At 36.6% G+C, this 21,515-nt stretch overlaps 1 protein-coding gene across 1 annotated transcript in view; it reads left to right on the forward strand.

Annotated features, from left to right (window-relative positions):
- Positions 1–903: 903 nt before the first annotated feature.
- Positions 904–21,515, forward strand: part of pcnx2 (pecanex 2) — a 38,952-nt gene continuing 18,340 nt past the window's right edge. Inside the window, exons 1-21 of the mRNA XM_007256079.4 lie at positions 904–1,369; positions 2,924–3,126; positions 3,939–4,053; positions 4,190–4,223; positions 4,894–6,009; positions 8,073–8,214; positions 8,318–8,460; positions 8,934–9,012; positions 9,109–9,244; positions 10,539–10,681; positions 11,513–11,666; positions 11,760–11,792; positions 11,892–12,063; positions 13,919–14,029; positions 14,112–14,203; positions 14,703–14,812; positions 14,920–15,025; positions 15,687–15,779; positions 16,436–16,586; positions 18,463–18,604; positions 21,156–21,333. Of these exons, the coding sequence (XP_007256141.3) occupies positions 1,217–1,369; positions 2,924–3,126; positions 3,939–4,053; positions 4,190–4,223; positions 4,894–6,009; positions 8,073–8,214; positions 8,318–8,460; positions 8,934–9,012; positions 9,109–9,244; positions 10,539–10,681; positions 11,513–11,666; positions 11,760–11,792; positions 11,892–12,063; positions 13,919–14,029; positions 14,112–14,203; positions 14,703–14,812; positions 14,920–15,025; positions 15,687–15,779; positions 16,436–16,586; positions 18,463–18,604; positions 21,156–21,333 (3,606 nt within the window). The 5' untranslated portion in view covers positions 904–1,216. The remainder of the gene's footprint in view (positions 1,370–2,923; positions 3,127–3,938; positions 4,054–4,189; positions 4,224–4,893; positions 6,010–8,072; positions 8,215–8,317; positions 8,461–8,933; positions 9,013–9,108; positions 9,245–10,538; positions 10,682–11,512; positions 11,667–11,759; positions 11,793–11,891; positions 12,064–13,918; positions 14,030–14,111; positions 14,204–14,702; positions 14,813–14,919; positions 15,026–15,686; positions 15,780–16,435; positions 16,587–18,462; positions 18,605–21,155; positions 21,334–21,515) is intronic.

Consider the following 21,515-nt stretch of genomic DNA (forward strand, 5'->3'; position numbering starts at 1 on the left):
CTAAAACCGTAATAAAATTAAGAAATTAATTTTATTCAATAAAATTATTTAATGAAATTGAGAAAATACTAAAAGAAATTAAACCCTAAACTCAAAAACTTTGAACTGAACTTAAAAACTAAACCCTAAACTGTAAAACTCTTAACTGAACTTAAAATACAAAACCATACAGGGCATTTTTCCAGACATGGATTAAGTCTAGTCTTGGACATTTTGAATAGAGATTTTCCATTGACAGCTAAATATAGCCTAGGGCTTAATCCCTGTCCGGGAAACCGCCAATAAAACTGTAAACTAAATAAAAAAGCAGCTAAATCATAAACAGTGGCTCAACATTAAAGGATGTAATTATTGATGTAATTATTAGGCGCAGTGAAGGAGAATTTTTTTTTTATTTTATTTTTTTTATATAAAAATGCACCTTGTAACAAAAGTAGGCTGGATTATACCCTTTTACCACATATAAAAAAAATTAAAATGAGGGACAGACATTATAATTCTTCCCATAACTTCTTCATTGTACTACATGGAAAAAAACGTTTTACAGTTTTAAAGTAAAATTTTCTAATTTAGCCTTAAATTGTCAGAAAACTGACCTTTAAGCCCTATCTGGGAAAATACACCTAAGAGTGTAAATGAAAAAAAAAAAAAAATTGATTACACATTTGGATATTTTTTAGATATAATTTTGACACATTCAGTACAGTTTCTCTGTACTTTCTCTGTATCTTTTTATTAAACTGTCCTATTTAAGTAGAATGACCCAGCTAAAGTCACACATGCTAAAATTGGCCTTATCCGACAGCCATCGGAATGAGCCAATGAGTCATTGGTGTAAACCGTCAGCCAATAGCAGCGCAGGAGGTGGGGCTTGACGGAATACGGGTGGGGAAAACGCAGCGCTCTGATCATACCTGCATTCACGCATGGCTGACTGGATGGTGCTGAAGATGCTGTGGCTGAGCTGCGCAGACTGCGGAGCACGGTGCACGATTTCACAATGGCCTTAAAGACGACGAGGACACGGAGACGGCGGACAGCGAGCGGCATCTGAAGCCCAGCCTGGTTGTTGTTTATGTGAGCCGAGAAGATGTAGCTAATATCCCGGAGAAAGCCAGGGAGAGGGAGAGAAAGAGAGGGAGAAAGACAGAGAGAGAGAGAAGGGAGGATGCTAGGCGGATTTCAACAGCATGACTAGATGTTAGCCTGCTGAAACATGGGCTCACAAGTCATACAGACGCTAAGACAAGGGGTGTGGGCTTCACTGACCGGGGGATGGTACCACGACCCGGACCAGAATAAATTCAATAACTCCTGCCACCTCTACCTATGGCTGTTCCTGCTGGTGCTGCCCCTGTCCCTGCATCTGGTGAGTAGCAGCAGCAGTGGTCAGGTGGAAGGGTGTGTTGTGGTGGTGATGTTCAGCACTGGGGTGGGACATGAGATGAGTGAGTGAGTCAGCTGCTAAATCAAGCAGATTCTCTGCTTTAACTGGCTGATCTGAGCTTGTTCTGAATATGTGAGATATATACACGCACAGTGTGTCTGTATATATGTGTGTATGTATGTGTATGTGAATGAGAATGTGTGTATAGTCAGTAATGCTGGGCCCTGGCTAGGCTGGCTCCTGGGCTGGCAGCATCCTGGCTGGTATTGGCGCATTATTCCTCTGCATGCTGTGTGCAGGCAGGTGATGGATGGATGATGGAGCTCAGCTATAGTTAACCCACTACCGCAAACAGCTAGTTTAACTACAGAGAGGAAAAGCAGTGTTCTCTCTTTTCCATTTTCCTTTATTTCAATTTATCTTTATTTAACCAGGCTGGTCACACTTAGATTAGAAATCTCTGTTACAAGTGATCCCTGGCCCAGACAGCAGCACCTAAACACAGATTACTGACTGAAACTAGTCTGTTATGTCATAGTTTCTGTTATTGCATCGCTTGCAGTGATGAATTAAATGACTGGTATGTGTTATAAATCTCAGTGCAGAATATTAAACAGAATCCACTGATTGCAGTGTTGTCTTTGTGGCAAAATATTTTTTCTATCAATATAAAATATAGTGTTATTAATATCTTACATTTTAAACATGGTATTTATTTATCCTTAAAGGCTGTGCAAATCAGTGACTTTACTATTTAACGAATAAAGTAATAAAAAAATACACAGACCATGACCAGAAAGAAGTGGATTATATTAATTGTAATATAATATAATAAAATAATAATACTATAATAAAATGACAAAAAAAGAACTTGCACCTTTTAGGAAAATGCATGTATGCTTTTGAAATTTATATATATATATATATTTTTTTTTTTAAAATAGCTAAATATTGTTTTTTTTTCAGAAATATTTTTTTTATTTTAAAAATATTATAAAAAATTCATATAATATATGTTTTGTTTTTAAAGTTCATTAAAAAATGTACATATTGGTATGGGAAGGGGTGATTTAAAAAAAAAATAATTTAAGTTTGCTTTTACTTACCGAGGCAGGCGATTGCTCAAGGCTGACAGTTTAATGTGGTCCTGTTAGATGAGCTACACCAGTTAATTAGTCTAGAGCACTTAGTTTTTCAGTGTTTAGCGGTGATAACATTAAGATTTTCATCTCAGAAGAACTTAATTGTGAGCCATGGTGACAGTAGCTCATAAACAAATACTTTGAGGGATGATAGTCTTGGGACCATTCATAAAAATAAATGTGGTGATAATATGAAACTGCTGTGCATTCAGGCTGGCACATTTATTATTTGCCAGTACTTCAATGTTTAGTCTTTATCTCTGCCTGTAACATTTATCAATGAAGCTCCTATTGTTATATTACAACATAAATAAAAATTCCTTTGATAAGTGCATGTAATTAACCTGACCGTTTTAATATGCTATATGTTTTTTATGTGTTATCTGTTACTCAGGCTCTTCCGCCCACCACCCTGGCCCTCAGTATATACTGCACCTCGGTGACTGTCTTCTTCGTCCTCATTAAGATGGTGAACTATCGCCTTCATCTGATGTTTGATGAAGGTGAAATTGTGGCCCAGAATAGCGTGTCTGACATCAGCAAAGGTGCAGACAAGAAAAGTAATGCGTCTGACTCCTGTCTGGCAGCAAGCCTGAGGTAAGACACAACAGTACAGCTCCTCTGGTGGCAAAAAATGATCCATTATTTATTTATCTTTTGTTTGTTTGCCTATAAATTATAAATTAGTATTAGTTCACATTTACACAGAGCAACAACTGTCACCAAAACAGAGATTTCTTCTTGCCATCTTTCTTAGTCACACTGAGTGAGTTTACATGCACTTATGCATAATCTGATTACATCATATACCATCAGCGTCAGTAATCCGATTAATCTGTATACATGCACTTTAGGTAATCAGATAATGGGAAAACTCCCAGTTTACATGAGTCAGACAATAATTCGATTTTTGCTTTGCCAGTACTATCACAAAAGAAGATGTGTAAACATCATGTAAAACGTACAGTAAATTCCTTACTTTTTTTTTTTAATCACATCATGTCACATGTCATAATGAACATACATTAGTTAGAAAATGTAAAGAAGATTTGTTGCCCTCTCTCTGGTGCTGTGTTAAATTCTGCTTGGTTATTTCTGCTACCACAGTCTGTTTTTTTGAGCATTTGCAGCGTGAGAAATACCAGAATACTCATATTAAGTGTATACAGTCATAGAGAAATACCATTACTAACCTAAAATCCATTTTAGCAAATGAATTAATCTAATTTAATTTAATCCTTAATTCAATCTAAGGAATTTTATATACTGTTTTTTTTACATGGCCATTAAAAAAAACAGATAACTGCAGTAATCTGATTATGGACATTTTTTATGCATGTAAACACACTTAAAGTACAGTGAGTGTTCTATAGCTTTACTAAAATGTTCTATACTTTATATTTTTTTAGAAAGAGCAGCACAGTCCCTGATAGTGTTGCTATGACAGTACTGGCTAGAAACAGGCCAAGTCCAGTAATTCAAGTCACAGTGAAGCAGACTGAAACAGACCCTGGGCTGATTGGGGTGAGTGGTTTAAATTATTTTATGTTGTTTAGTATTGAGTATACTCTTAAATGCAAGAAGTGAAAGTATTAACATTTTAGACACTTTTGATGATTTCTTAATAAAAGTGTTATTTTTAATTTTGTTAAAATTGCAGGAGTGCCCAAAGGATGACTCAAAAAACACGGATGGTATGTAATAACATATATATTACATATATAGATAGCAATAGATTTTACTGTGGTCCCTGAGCTCAATGTTTCCACAGTCACAGACAGCTGCTATTGCTTTTATCTGTGATATCTTTGAGAACATTGCAAATTTCTGACAGGCATGGCTACAATATGCTTTTGGTATGCAAATGATTTAGACATTTGTCCCTAATTAATTTTATTTAGCATACTTTACTTTCTTTCCAAGAGATGCTGTTCTCTGAGAGACATTTCTGTCTGGGCCATTTGTTTTCAGATTTAGTTGTGGTTAGAAATGTATGTTCATGCAACCTGTCAATGCAACATGGTTTAAAGCAAATTAATGCAGTAGATCATCCAATATTGACTTCTGTTATTGGTAGGATTTTTTAGGTTTTGAGAGTTTATTGGCACTGGAGTGTTGTTGAAATTGGTTTGGTAATTTGTTAATAATTCAAAATGCTTGCTAACTCAGCACAGTAATAGAGCAGCCTATCACACTGTGACGTCTATGAGGCCTTACCCTCAACACTAATGACTAATGACCAGTAATCCAGCCTTTAAACTCTAGACATCAGTGGGCTTCAGTTAGTAATTTAGGATAATTATCCACTTACAGCTAATAGCTAACTATCATTTACCATGTAATTCTTCTATGTGGCTTTTGCAGGCCCAGATGACACTTCTTCTCAGAAGAAGACCAAGGAGAAAAGATCGACTGAAGATAGACTGACCCCTGAAGATGCGTTTAGCCCCAACACTGACCAGTCTGCCCCCCTCCTGCAGGGAGAACAGAGGCAGCCAGTCCAGGGCGACATGGCCGATGAAGGGCTGCCTCCTTCTGCTGGCAGCGAGGAGGAGAGCGATGACGAATCGGTAAAAGAGAAGGTCCTAAACTTGGACCCCAACAACAACAACAGCCTGTCTCCAGAGTTCACACAGGAAAGTGAGGAGCAAGAGAAGCCAGAGGAGAACTATTGCTCAGATGAAATCGCTGTAGTGCTGGTGGACAACTCTGGCCCGTCTGTTCATCTGGACGAGACGGACACAGTGAAGATCATCATCACCATGAGCTGTGATCCGCAGACAGCAGCCGAACTGGAGGAGTCAGTCAAACTCAGCATCTTGGAGTCTGCCCAGTCTCATCTGGCCCAGCAGGAAATGGTTGGGGGAGACTGTTCCGTCAAAATCCCAGTCATCACCTTCGATTCACCCCATGAAGAGGAAGAGGAACAGAAGATGGATGTCTGTCCTGAAGAAAAAGAAGAAGATCCTCCAATTTCCAGCGAGATATCGGCTCTGCAACGGTCTGTGGACCATGAAAGCCATGCCTCTAATGAGCCGACTGATCCAGAACCTTCCCAGGACGGCCAACAACACGACGGGGAGAACCCAAGTCCCCAGCTGACTTATAACAGCTCCTCAGGCATTGACGTGCACTCCCATCCGGACGAAACTGATCCGACCGAGCTGAAGTCAGACGCTGATGGATTCCTGCAAATCCCTTCTGGTTTCAGAAGGATTGGTCCTGGAGGAAGAACGCATGTGAGAGGACTGAGCATGGACAGTGGGAGAGACGCTGTCCTCATTGGAAATCGAGGCAAAGACAAGGCGCAAACCATGACCTCTTCTAAATCAGACCTAGAGGCCAAAGAGGGCCAGCTGCCCAATGAGTCCAACTTTGTGGAGTTTGTTTCAATGTTGGAGTCGATCAGCAGTACCAGAGGTGTTGGAGGGAAGCAGGCAGAGGGGGAAGTGAAGGAGGATGAGAAAGCCAAAAAAGAAGGTAATGTCTCTTTTGTTTGTATGGCTGCCTTAGTGTAATTAAAATGATACTTTTTTAAGCAGGCAGTGAACTTCAGATAGGGCTGGGCAACTCATTTAGAACCTTTACCTCCTGCTGAATCAAATAAACCTATATAATCTTGTTGGTTGTATTTTTGACCACTTAAAAAACATCCCAATGCATGTGTGGTCGTGTGACTCCGCCCCACCCAGCTCTACCTTGTAATAAAAATGCATAATTTTAGCCAAAAATACACATTTTTTAAGGTTTTTAAGGTGCAACATTTGCTGCATGCTGATCCAAACAAGATTATTAATTATTAATAATGAGGAGTTCCTATAATGCTCAGCCTAGTGTATGGTTTAGTGCCTGTTTAGGGATAAAGTTCCACCCTTCAGCAAAAAAGTGCCAATCAACTTGCTGCTTGTGCTGAGAGTGGAGGAGGGTCAGCATGCTACTGGGGAAGCTGGGAACGTTTAGTAGAAAGTCTTTCCTGTACAGTAGAGATAGTGACTCCAACAAATGCTCTTTTAATTACCCTGATTTTATGATACATGAGCTATTGTCCCAACACCTTTGTCCATATAATATACATGAATAAAAAAATGTTTGTTTATTTCATTTTTTTTAAGTAAGTAACAAAATAGAGGAAGAAGATAAATCCTATCCTAAATCCTAAATATTATTGTTAATTAAACAAATCCTGGTTGTTTTATGGAGAATAGTATCTGGACTGAATACAGATAAGGTTTTAACCAAATGCATTATCAAATGTGAAACCATGTTTGTTTAATTACTGGTTATTACTGGTGTTTTGTTGTGGAATGCATCGTGTAGAGATGGATGTGTTTACACTGCTATAACATGTGGCTCGAATTCCAAACCTCCTAAAGTAGTGCATTTTTATGTGGCTTTGCTTTATCCAGGTATAATCCTGATTCTCAAGATGCATGAAGTGACCAGGTGTACAGTAAACCGAATCTAAAAGATCATAAATTCTTATGGCTATTGACTTTATTTTTCTTAAGTTACTTTAGATAGTGAAATGCAGTATCGCCGTGTGTACTGTCATGTACTGCGTGTCACTATCACAATGTGTTTTCTTTGTGGCTGTGAATGAAAATCTCCCAGCTTTTCACACTTCCTACACAAACAAACTCAAAGTTTGTTTCACAGTAGGCCGGCACTTAGTTGAGTGTCATCACAGCAAACATGGAGCTCAGCTACTTACTGCACCACTAGAGTGAACTGTGCTAACGGTACAGTTTTGTGTTTTTAGGCTTCTATCTGCTATGTGATTTCTGAAGTTGTGCACTTTTCAAACACAGAAAGACATTACATTACATTACATTTTATTCTGAAGCCTAGTACAAATGGAAACAACAGAAACAACATATAGCAGCCAATTTTTTTTATATATATATATATAATTGTGTGGCCCTATTTTATTTGTGCATTTTTGATACTTAATTTTATTGTAGTATCTTTTATACATGTAATTGTCATGTTCCTCCTCAGTTTCTTTAAAAAATGCTCTTAAATTCACTTTGCATGCCTATGTATATTTAAATAGGTTTTTGGAGGCTATTTTTCAAAAATAAATTTGTTTGGTCTATTGTATAAAAGTGCCACTTAATGACCATGAGATAAGGTGGGTCCCTGGCTGAGACCAATTGAGAAACCCTGCTGTCCAGAATTATTTTTTATTTATTTATTTGCCATCTACTCATATTATCTATTGGATGGGTAGACCAAAATTAAAGCAGTTAATGATTTGTGTTTTAATCCAAGATCAGGTTTTTGCCAGTTCAAGAGCACTAAAAACTCACCCATAACATTAAAACCACTGATAATAGGTGAAGTAATAAACATTTATTCATCATTGTCTTCATCTACCGTGGAATTTGCCAAGAGATGGACAGACAGTTTTAGGCAAGAAGTGAACAGACAGTTCTGGAAGGTGATCTGAGACACTTTGATAAAGGCTAAAGTGTGTTGCCAGACGACTGCATCAGAATATCTCCAAAACATCAGGCAGGTCTTGTGGGTTTTTTTCTCTTCAGAGAATACCAATGAAGCTGTGAAGAACTCAGAAAATGAGGATATATCTGGTAAACAGGACCGTCCGAACCCTCCGAGCACGCTCGCTACAGACACACTGCGCACCATTCCAGAGAAACTGATTCCCATAGTTTCTCCTGACAGGTAGGAATTGCATGCTTGGTTTGGTTCTGTACCATCTTATGGTTTATGTGCTGAAAATTGAGTATTAAGAAGTAATTGACTGCGTCTTTTTTATTTTATTCAGTCCTCAGACAGATAAGGAGAGGGATCCAGACTATGACTCCCTTCCATCTCAAACCTCCCAATCAGAGAGCTCCATGCTGCAGGTTATCTGCAGACCAGAAGCAACGTCCAAAGAGGAAGCATACACCTTTCACACAGTCCATAGTAAGTGACCGGCAAAAATATTAAGATCATATGGTACATTCTTGGGCTGAATTGTACTAAAAAAAAAACACTTATATATAAATTTAATTTTAATATTAATATTGAAACTAGATTTTACTTGATCAGTCAGTTATCTCTCTTGTTTTTATATTAATAATGCAGTCCATATATTACAAATTGGAGTAAACTAAATATCATTGGCAGATAAAATCTACTTCTGGAAGATATTTAATGGAAAATGAGAACAGGACAATTTTCTATTTGTACAAAGCAGAAGAAAATAAAATTAATAAGGTTTTTGATTTAATTTGAATGGTTTGTGACATAGCACATCCTGTAATATGACTACTGCCCATGTACAGATTTTGATGAAAACAAAATAATTTAAATAACTTGGGGTCAAAAATTACAAATATATAGCATTTGTGTTTTTTGAGCTTTTCTTATATTTAATGTGTAAATATTGTTTGCAGGAGACAGACCTCGAAAGCTGTACAACGAAAGAGCCCTAAACTTACCCCTCGGAGCTGAACTCATCACAGGCAACATATGGTATGCTGGAAATTCTGGAATGTGTCATCTTCTTCAGAACTTGGTTGTTAATATCAGAATGTTAACAGACTGAAACCTGTCTCTTTACTCTGTTAGTGATCTCCTTTCCACATCTTCAAACTCTGAGTGCCAGGATGTGTTAGTGGGCGGGCACTCTGACTGTCCATTCCAGCGCCGTATCATTCCAGCTCACAGGCTCCGGCCCAGGAGGACACACCCAGAGATCTTCCAGGTACTCTCTAGCTATAAAAACATAGTAATGCATTTATTTGATATGATTTAAGATTAAATATATCTTGTGTTTTATTACCAAATGCACAGTAAAACCAGCAGTTACATTGTACAATAAATACTGAGACAATTGAACACTATACATACAACATACAAACAACAAGTTAAACAAGACAAATAGAAAGAAAACAAAAAAGTAAAAAAAAAAAAAACATATGAAACATATGAGAAATTATGAGGCCTGTCACAATTATGTTAATGATTTATTCTACAATATATGGATATGACTTCCGTCAATTTAGTTGACCCCAGTATTACCTATGCATTGTGTTTACTTAGTGAGAAGAGTCAAATAAAAACAGTGGTTTTGTTTTTATGTTTTATGTATGTAATATTATTAATTTACATTATTTATTTTTAATTCCACTGACTAAATATTCTTAATAAAAGTTCAAAAATATTAAAAATATTAAAAAAGCAGTTTAGGGGGCTGAGAGTGGTTCAGCGGGCTAAGCGCTGCCACTATGATCAGGAGATCGCCGGTTCGAATCCTGCTCATGTAGCTTGTCATCGGCTACCGGAGCCCTGAGAGAGCACAATTGGCCTTGCTCTCTCTAGGTGGGTAGATGGTGCTCTCTCTCCCCACATCACTCCAAGGGTGATGTCCGCAGTAAAAGGCGTTTTTAAGCTGATGTACCTGAACCGAGTCACTGCACTTTCCTCCGAGTGCGCTGTGATGCTACTCGGTAATGATGCATCAGCAGCAGTTCAAAAAGAATCTGTGGCTGACTTCACATGTATCGGAGGAGGCATGTGCTGGTCTTCACTTTCCTAGTGTTGGGGCATCACTAGTAATAGGAGTAATCCTATTTAGTGGGTTGGGTAATTGGCCGTGTAAACTGGGGAAAAATGTTGAAAAAAAAAAAATAATAATAATAATTGTTTCTGAAATTGTAGCTTTTTCAGAGAAGGAGAAAATGTTCTTAACCTTAGATTTTTTATTCAATGGAACTAATGAAAAAATTGGTTTTGAAGATTTCAGGTTTTCGAGTACAAGATGTGCTTGGGCTAAGATAGTTCCAGAACAGTGATGCTTTAGTGATGATAGAAAGATACAGATAATAATAACAGCAGGATAAGATGATTTTAGAAGAAACATTGAAGGTGCAGATGTCCCATTACTTTTTTTTCATATAGTTTATAAAGGTATTGAGGTAATAGAGGTAATTGGCTGACAGAGCTTTATCACAGTGAAAGACACTGATATGAGAGTGTTTATAATATTGTTTCTGCAGGAGGAGGACTCTCTTGATGAATCCTCTGACACAACTACTCAGGAAAAGCCCTCCCGGAAGTTCTACTATAAGCTCAAAGTTTTTCCTGGGAAATGGATCAATATTCTGTATGATCGGTTAACCCTGTTGGCCCTATTAGACAGGTGAGAAAACTGCTTTGGTAAATATACCTTTCTTTGTTGGAATCACAGAAGCTATAAACTATCAGCTATTTTTTTCTCCCTCTCTATTGCCATTGTAAAGAGTCCTTGGGTTTGTGAAAGGTGCTATATAAATCAAACCCATTAGATTATTATTATTATTATTATTATTATTATTATTATTATTATTATTATTATTATTATTATTGTTATTATTATTATTATTATTATTATTATTATTATTATTATTATTTTGGATGTCCAGTTGCTGACAGCAGGGTTATAGCTGTGAATACCTTCAGGTTTGCTAAAAAAAAGGATTATGTAATTTGGCCACGCCCACTTCTTGATTTTGTATCCTTGGAGTCATAAAAATATATTATTCATTATATTTTTTTGATGCTGCAGCCACATCCAGTGGCTATAACCAGCCATTTCATTAGAAACACTAAGCGGTTGCAACACAAGCCTACTAATATTATGACCATAAGTATTTATGAGGATTTTTACTCTGTTATCCCACCACTAAAACCTTCACTCACTGATGTCGTCCATTTTCTCATCTACTTACATCCCTTTTTCATTTACCTTGACATAAAAGTTGCATGAATTACAGTCTGCCTGTTCAGATTGAGTCACTTTGGCACAAATCAGATATGTATTGGATTTCAATAAAACATACTGAATTGACCCAAATCAGAATTAAAAATATCAGATTCAGTGTTTTTTTGCTGTTCACACTTCCACATAAAAGTCACATCTGTTTCCTGTTGTGGAAAAAGATCCAAAGCATAGCATCTGAAACAGAAAGTAAGCATTTTCATTCTTTTGCAGGAATCAGGATGTGAAGGAGAACATGGTTGCAGTGTTCTTAGCGTTCCTGGTAGCTTTCCTGGGGTTTGCGCTCCTGAACCAGGGCTGTTTCAAAGACTTCTGGGTTTTCCAGTTTTGCCTTGTCATTGCTAGCTGTCAGTATTCCCTACTGAAGGTAGTGTAGCAGTCTGTATATTAATCTATAGTAGTAAATTGCAGCCTGGTGTTTTGCTTTGGGTTATAACGTGTATTTATTTGTGTTTTTCAGAGCGTTCAGCCTGATGCAGCTTCACCTACTCATGTAAGTTCAGTAGAAACATCTGAAGAGCACCCAATAATGTTGATTAGTAGGGATTCACTCTGGACTTACAAGCCTTTTAATGGTTGTTCTTTCTTTTAGGGACATAATCAGATTGTCGCTTACAGTCGAGCTGCATATTTCTGCATGTTCTGTGGCCTTATTTGGGTTTTGGATTCAGTGTTAAAAGGACCAGACCTTCCCGTGTCCACCATATATGGTGTTACCATTGCTGTGTCGGACACCCTCCAGGTTGTTCAAGATGTTTTAATTGGTAAGTACTGTTTTTGAAGGAGCTATTGGTAGTTAAAACAAGTTATATTTATATATGTTTTAATTGTAGTGAATGGTGTGAAATCTAATAGCAAGGAAATATTAAATTAAAAAGACACTGACATGCTGAATGTTATAGGAAAGAGACTAATGTCATACCAATGACATTTGCTGAAGTATGTTGCACTGACCTGAAAGATATGAGTGTGTAGCCTTCCTGTGTTGAATGTGGATATTACATTACATTACATTACATTTATTGGATGCTTCTATTCAAAGCGACTTACAAATAATTATATACATTTAGCAATAGATGATTTTTTTTACATTTTTGACAGGGCCTAAAGGAGGCCAAGAGGAATAGTGGGATAGAGAAGGAAAGTAGGGGAAGAAGGAAAATGAGGTTAGAAGTAGTTAGTTTGTTAGAGGTGTTAGGAGAGTAAGTGCTCTTTGAAGAGCTCTGTCTTCAGGAGTTTCTTAAAGATAGCGAGAGATTCTCCTGATCTGATATTGGAAGGTAGTTGGTTCCACCATTGGGGAACTCTGTAAGAGAACAGTCTGGATTGCTTTGTGTGAATGTTTGGTAAAGCTAGGCGACGTACACTTGAGGAGAGCAGAAGCCGGGAGGTAATGTAAGCCTTTAGGAGTGAGTGCAGGTAGGAAGGAGCTGTTCTGTCATTATCTTTTAGGCAAACATAAGAGCTTTAAATTTAATGCGAGCAGCATTAACCGGTAGCCAGCGGAGCTTAATGAGTAGTGGCATGGTGTGCATGTTTTGGCTGCTTGAAGACCAGGCTAAGTTACTGCGCACATACAATACCTAGACTTAAACCCTTCTATGGGTGCTTTTACACCTTCCTTGTTAGGTTGATTCTTTTCTGTTTTTGTCAGAACCAAAATAGACCAAAATTTCGTCTGACCATAGTCTTGTTCGTCTGCCGTGCGAAAGCACTTTTCTAGAGGGTTCAGATTTTTTCAGACCAATTACAGGAAGCTGAGGCAGGTTTTCATTAGCCTTAAAACAGTGTTGTGCTGAAATCTGACTCCCCTTGATGAGCACACAGATCACGCAGCAGTGTGGGTGCAAGACCGTCCGCTGATGATTCATGTATCTACTGTAACTGTAGATTAACCCTTATCTATACACAGAAATAAAAGGAATCTGAGGGGAATCTGTTACTCTAATTTTCTGTTGTGTGACGTGTTTGCCCGCAAAGCTGAGTCAGATTCTGGCAGCTAGAATTCTGGGAAAAACAACTCGCCAAACTGAGAGCATTCATCAGTGTCAAGCATAGAGTGCCACAGTCTGCGTAGCTGATGATGAAAGGTTGTTGTAAAGTTCTTTAGTTTGATCACAAAATTGCCCAAAGTTTAGTAACAAACACATGAACTTTGGTGCAGACTCTGGTCCAGTATGAGAACAGCCTATGGCAATTCCCCAGTACATGCATAACACTGTGAATTGAAGAATATGAAGTAGTCACATGTTTTCGAAATGGAATTCCCTGGATTTCTCTAAACTCATAATGATAATAATAATCATAATAATTCTTGTCACCTTACTATGAGCATGATGACCAGTGTACAACCTCACTCACTGGATAACACCTCACAACTTACACAGGTGTGAGCATTCCCAAGCCATGCCCTGAGATAATACTTGAACAATTTACATACTGTCCTCCCATGACTTTTGGCATGCCAGTATATAAAACTTACAAGTACTTACAAAATATAACAATATAAAACTGCTTACTTCACCGGATGTCAAGTTTTTTTTCTGTCGATTGTATTTGATTACGGGTAAATGATGCTCTTTATATGTGTATCTGATTTGTATCTCTTTTTTTTTTCAGGGTTTACATACTGTTTCCCGTTAAGCTTTCTCTTTGGTCTTCTTCCACAAATCAACACATTTGTCATTTACTTTTTAGAACAAATTGATATGCATTTATTTGGCGGGACAGGTTAGTATGATTTCTAATTGTTTTAAAGAATAGTGAACAAAGTGTTGGGATGTTGCCATTGATTGTCTTTTTTTCTGTGTAGCTGCAACTGGACTGCGTTCAGCCATCTACTGTATAGTGAGGAGCGTGCTGGTGTTAATCTTACTGTATGGATTCTGTTTCGGTGCTCTGAAGGTATAATTCAAATCATTTATTAATACAGCCATAAAATAGTTAGTTTCACTAAAATCTGATTGCTGTGTTGGATGAATATGCGAATTTGCCTATTACACAGCAATTATTACTGATGTCAAAGACAGACGCGTTTCCATAATTATACAACCCTTCAGTTTTAAGAAAGCAGGAGATTTTTTCATTTGACCTGATATGAACCCTTTAAAATCTACTGGGCGTTTTTGAAATGAGATATTTTTAACCGAAGCACAGGATGAAATGTTAGCATCTTAAAATAGGCCGTCATCAAACTACTCAAACTGTACTATTTCACAAAACCTTTGCTATACATTCAATTTAGAGTACATGTTTATTTTTATTTGACACACTTTTTTTTTATTAAATAGTGCATTTAGAGTAGCAGCAATAGGTTCCACCAACTACTGTATTCATAACAATAACTTGTAATCAATATATTAAAACAGTAATAATAAAATTTAAATAAATAATATCTCCTCAGGAACCGTGGGATGAGCAGCACATCCCGGCCCTGTTCTCTGGGTTCTGTGCCCTGCTGGTGATCCTGTCGTACCATCTCAGTCGACAAAGCAGTGACCCCTCCCACCTATTGTAAGAGCACTTATTGTTATGGGTTCTGTGGTTTGCTGGATTCTATTGTATGGGTGAATTAACAGTGAACATGTGGTGTTGTGATCTTTCATGTTTCTCTTTATCAGCTCTTTGATTAAATCCAAACTGATGCCGGTGCTGGGGGACAGTGAGATAGAGGAAGAGGAGACTGAGATAATGGACCCTCTTCCAGAAAAGCTCAGAACTTCAGTGGTGAGGAATACTTATTGCAGGGCTGTCCAGTCCTAGTCCTGTAGATCGCCAGTAAGCCTAACACTCCGGTTGCTGAGTATAGTATGATAATCACCCTCACCACTTGTGCCACTACCCCAATTGCTGAGTATAGTATGAGAATCTCCCTCGCTGCTTGTGCCACCACCCCGTTTGCTGAGTATAGTATGGGAATTGCCCTCGCTGCTTGTGCCAACACCCCGGTTTCTGAGTATAGTATGGGAATCGCCCTCACCACTTGTGCCACTACCCCGTTTGCTGAGTATAGTATGAGAATCGCCCTCACCACTTTTGCCACTACCCCGTTTTCCGAGTATAGAATGGGAATCAACCTTGCTGCTTGTGCCACTACCCCGGTTACTGAGTATAGTATGAGAATCACCCTCACCACTTTTACCAACACCCAGTTGCCAAGTATAAACCACATTCGGCCCAGATCTGCATGGCCAATGCAGAGTTTCAGCCAATGCTGCCATACATCACCTGAGCTTGTGCCAATTCTTTATGCTATTTTGGGTGGGCACCACTTACTTATGAAAACTGTCCATGAAATTAAACTAAATAGGACACAGCACTAAATATACTGCTTTTTAGGTTATTTATAAAAGACAAGAGAACTCTAACAGCTGATTGTCTTTTACAGAGCGAGATTTTGCTCTCAGATCTGGTTGTCTGCACTGTTGCATCGGTTTTGACGTTTGCAGTAACAGCCAGTACAGTCTTCCTGTCTTTAAGGGTGAGTTCCTTGTCTGTTCTCTTTTTATAAAAAATGCCTGAAGCAGTCAGTAGCTCACAGTCACTAAGCTAGTAAGTTATTCATGGTGTATTCATTTCCAGACATCATGTATGTATTCAGAAAATATTATTTTATATTTTTATATTATATTGAAGCATCACAATATATTTTTTTAAATACTGTATTGCTTTGTACATAAAAACCACAATATATTACCTTGCTTACAATATTACAGTATATTGTAATATATTGAATAGGGTTGTAAGAAAACATTGAGATCTCAAATAATCGTAATATTTTATTTTGCAATACTGTATAAATTCTCAAAACCCCAATATTCATTTTTAATACTAGTTTACATGCATTTGTGGCATTGTTTAAAAGTGTTTTATACCATGGCAGGTTTCTGAAAACTAGACTTAAAAAACAAACAGAATATATTTAATTGAAACCCCTTTATAGTGCTACATATTGTATCCTCAAGTGATTGGGAATACACATATTCCCTAATCTTGAACCCCTATACTGTGATATGTATTGGATTATTATCTTATAGCCAGTAAACAGCCCTAGTAATACAATGTTTTTTTTAATTGTTTTGGATTTTCTGGTTGCTACTAAAATTTCAAATATATTTCCCTGTGTTTTAAACACAGCCCTTTGTCACCATAGTGCTGTATGCCCTGGCAGCAACTGTGGGGTTTGTTACCCACTATCTGATCCCTCAGCTGCGGAAGCATCACCCCTGGCTGTGGATCTCCCACCCTGTGCTTAAGAGTAAGGAGTACTCTCAGTTTGAACCAACAGGTTAGTGCTGTCCTTTTTGTATGTCATCTTCAATACACTATCTTTTGCTATTTAACTTTAACTTTAATATTCAATTTAATTTAACCACCAGTTATGCCTGGCTTTTCCCACTATTATATCCTATAAAAACATAGGCATTTGCAGCGGTCAGATGCATAGTCATACATGATACAACTAGCAGTGATACGCTTTGATAAATGCCCAAACACACAACAAAAAGTAAAAAAGTATTTAACATATATAAATCACACAATTAATATTTTTATTTATTGTGTGTGTCTGTTGTACTTATTGTTCATGCACCTTGTGTTTTGTTTTGCTCTATGTATTTCTAATGTATGTCTTTGCACTAATGTCCTTCTATTACCACATCAGAGTTCTAGCCTAACAGTGTTTTGTTGTACTGTACATTCCAGTAGGGGTGGGCGATATTTCAGGGTATTTTTGCGATAATGATATACTTGGCGATATAGGAAAACTAAAATAATTAATTCATTTCAGGAATATAGTATAATAGTATAACAGAATAATCATAATGTGGCAAAAAAAATAATATAGCATAAAATAATATAATGCAGCAAAAAATATTGCAGATTATTTAGTGCATGCATATAAACTGCAAACTAAAACAATTATACAATAAATACACCTAAAGCTTCACAGTAAATAATAGACTACTTTTAAGACAGAACAGCCCTATTATCACGATATGGATTATTAATATCATGATATTTCTGTGTCACGATATATTGTATACGATATAATATTGCCCACCCCTACAATCCAGTATCAGTATAACTGAAAATAGCAAATATTTCAAGTAGCATAAAAAGATTACATATATATAGTAGGGCTGCAACTTTTGATATTTTGGTAGTCAATTAATCTGATGATAATTTTTGATGAATTTATTGGATTAATGAGTGATTATTACTGGTATGCCCTCCATTACTTTAAAGTAATAGAAACAGCTGAAAGTGGGATTTCCTTTAAATGTGCAAACAGTGTTTAAGCGGGAAACATACTGATATTAATGGAGCAAATATCGTCGCTATCCAATGAAAAAGACTTATCTCCAAAACAGCGACTTTACAGGAGAGAGAAAAAAACTTGTAAACTTTCAATGGAAGTCAATGTAAAAATAGTTTATTTCAGGTAATTTTGAAGAGTTTCTATTGGTCCGTTCATCAAGAAATTTTGGAACAGTGTAACGTACAGTTTGTCTGTTCAAATTATGCAGTAAACTAAAAATCAACAAAATTGGAGATAAGTGTTTTTCATAGGACAGCGACGATATGAAATCTGTTATGTTTGAGCATTTTTGGAGACACAGATTAAGACCATTAATCCTCTTTTGTTTAAATTCTGTCCCCAATAGTGAACAGTGAAGTGGGGAGCTATTACAAATGAATGTTTAGTTGACACTGAAATTTGGAATATACGAATTTTTTGAATGCACATTATTGATTATATTGGGTGATCGTTGCAGCGATATACAGAGATAATAACTAAAAATACGACTAGAAGTATGTACACTAAATGTTAAAAATAGAAGAAATAAATAATAGTAAATATAGGGACATGTCCACAGTAAATTTGCCAGTGTTGAGTCAGCACTTGTAGTGTTAAATTAATACTGTGTGTGTTGAAATAAATGTAAAAAACTTTGTACTAAGTTAAGGTGCATAAGGGTTTAAACTGTGATATAATTGAGGTGTTATTTTCTAGTAAATGATCTAATATTTTGATGTGAGTCAACGATTTAGCATGTTTTGTCATTATTTTTACAGATGTATGTATGCATTTCATAATCAGCTTTATAGCTGCTTTAAGTAAACAGCTGCCTAACTCTGTGTCTCTCCTGGTTTTTCCACAGAGGACGCTCAGCTAATGTGGTTTGAGCGGCTTTATGTTGGACTCCTGAGCTTTGAGAAGTACATTGTGTACCCTGCCATCGTTCTCAGTGCTCTGACCAATGACGGCTTTGCCTTGAGCCACAGGAAAAAGCTGGGTATACAGTAAGTATCTGAGCAGAGGTAGACTAAAGATCACAGAGTTTCACCACAGTTTAAACCCTGTTTTTTGTTTGTCTTGAAAGTAGTTCCCATTAGACTGATATAATAACAAGCGATGCATTAAAGGTGCCATAAAATAGAAAACTGTACCATGCCCTATTTGAATAACTAGAATTTGTCAAATAGAAGTGAAAAACAGTGAAGCTCAAACACTGTCAATTCACTTCAGTTCTATAACAAAAAAATTACATAATCAATACAGAACTGTAAATCAGGCAATTCCACAACTTCAAAAATGCATGACTGAATTCAATCAGAGCAGGGCACATCACATTATTCACAAGCTCACTGTAAAATGAAAAATAGTAAATTACAATTTAAATAGATTTAAATGGGTGTTAAACACGTGGACATTTTCGCAGTCTTTCTGTTCATAAACCAACGACCAAAGCTGTGTCCGAAACTGTGCTTTTCACTATATAGTGCACTACTTTGGGCTTCCATAATTTTGTTGTGGTGTCTGGAAAGTTTCAATGTAATGAAAACATCCCACAATGCACTGTAATATACAGCTCTGGAAAAAAAATAAGAGAGCACTTCAGTTTCTGAATCAGTTTATCTGATTTAGCTATTAATAGGTATATGTTTGAGTAAAATTAACATGTTCTTTTATTCTATAAACTATGGACAACATTTCTCCCAAGTTCCAAATAAAAATATTGCCATTTAGAGCATTTATTTTCCGGAAATGAAAAAAAAAATGCAGAGTTTTCAGACCTCAAATAATGCAAAGAAAACAAGTTCATAATCATAAAGTCCAGAAATTAGTATTTGGTGGAATAACCCTGGTTTTTAATCACAGTTTTCATGCATCTTTGCATATTCTCTCCATCACCAGTCTTACACACTGCTTTTGGATAACTTTATGCCACTCCTGGTGAAAAAATTCAAGCAGTTCAGCTTGGTTTGATGGCTTGTGGCTCTTGATTATTTTCCAGAGGTTTTTAATTTGTTAAAATCACAGAAACTCTTTATTTTTAATGGTATCTATTTTTTTCTAGAGCTGTATGTACAAACAATGTACCCTAACAGAGCAGGAATACACACATAACAAGTTGGGTGTCTGAAATCATTCACTATCCTGTCTAGCTTGTCGATCTCTATATCTTCCCTATAATAGTGCTCTATATAGTGGTCAGGATGTTTACATGTAGGCAGTAGTGACTAGTTCACAGTTTAGGGCACAGCTCATGTTAAAAATACTGAATAAATGTATTCTATGGCACCTTCAAACAGAGCGAAAAAGAGAAGATGGAAGGAAAAATGCTTGACTGAAGGCAGATTTTGTTGAAACATTTATCATCTAGGCACAAGAACTAATCCTTCTAGATCCATTAAGACAATGCATCACCACAGGGAGAATGAAGGCAATTTCAAAATAGGCATTTTGAAAATATCATTATGAATATGGCTGAGAAAAAGGCCCATAGCTATTTTCAAAGCTTTTTATGTAGGATTGCTATGACTACACAGAGACTGCTAGACTGCTCAGCATGATTCTGTATTTGAATATGGAAATAGCTGAGTTGTGTATGTATGAGTTTTGTGTTTCTGTAATTATTGGCTGTTTAATTTCTTTCACCAGAATGTAGTCCAAATTCTATAGCTTAAGTTATTAGAATTCTTTAACCTGTTGTGTGAGAAATATGTAACAGAAAATGTATTAATGGAAAATATCATGGCAAATTACATTAATGAACCTCAAATATATTGTAATTTAACATGAATATGATTCCCGCACCAAATATATACTAGCATTATGTATGTTCAATGCAGTTTTTTTCCTTTTAGTTTAGTTTAAAAATCAAACAAACAGAAACTAATTTGGTCGGTGCTGCAATAGTGACATGACAAAAACTGACTTTTTTTTACTGTACCAGTAATTAATGTGTTTATTATCATCTTTGAATCTCCAAATTAATAACTTTGTAAGATAATTAGTTAACATTCTTCATAGCTTTTAGTGGAGAAATTCTACTTTCATTCATTTATAACATTTTATACAATATAAAGAACAACTGCCAGATTCACCAATATGTTAAACAGAAAAAAGGCAAAAATAGATAAAATAGTTTGATGTTAAATGTGAAGATATATATGTTTTTTTTATATTTTGAACTAACTAACTTTTAACTTCTTTGTAATGCAATTTCAGATAAAAAAAAAGTTCAAATTTTTGACCATATATCAAAACAAAACAACACTGCTGGGGCCTGAAAATATAATGTATGTTCTTGACAAATACCCAAAAACAGACATTATGGAAAGCCGGGAAATCAATTATTATAGTGCAGCTGTAGTTTATTTGTTAATCTGTATCTTCAAAAGACAGATAGACAGATATGTTTTGATGTTGGTGTAGCAGTAGCATTTTAGCATTCTTACCATTAGCTCTTGTGTCAGAGGCTCCCTCCCCTCCTGATGCCTCTGTGCTTTGCTTGGCTGTGTCTTGCTCCTACACCTGAGTGGCTCAGGTGTCTGTGTCTCGCTCCAGCTGTGATGTCTTGTTGATGACAGTTGCTGGGATGAAGCTCCTTCGCACTTCCTTCTGCAATCCCAGCTACCAGTTCCTTACACTCATCTTCACCATCATCTTCTTCGAGTTCGACTACAGCAGTGCGTCCGAAACCTTCTTGCTGAACTTCTTCCTCATGTCCATAGTCTTCCACAAGGTGAGCTCACCCAGCACTGATATCCTAATATGGATATTAATATAGAGAATCACAGGGGCATTAGTTAATGTCATCTACATGCTGATAGATCCAGTACAAGACCAGTTTCTGCTGGTAAAGGTTAGGAATGACTTTCACCACTAATGTATAGAATTGATCTTAATTTGATTCAATTTCAGATT

The sequence above is a fragment of the Astyanax mexicanus genome, chromosome 7 (genome assembly GCF_023375975.1).
Source record: "Astyanax mexicanus isolate ESR-SI-001 chromosome 7, AstMex3_surface, whole genome shotgun sequence".
Classification (NCBI taxonomy): Eukaryota; Metazoa; Chordata; class Actinopteri; order Characiformes; family Acestrorhamphidae; genus Astyanax; species Astyanax mexicanus.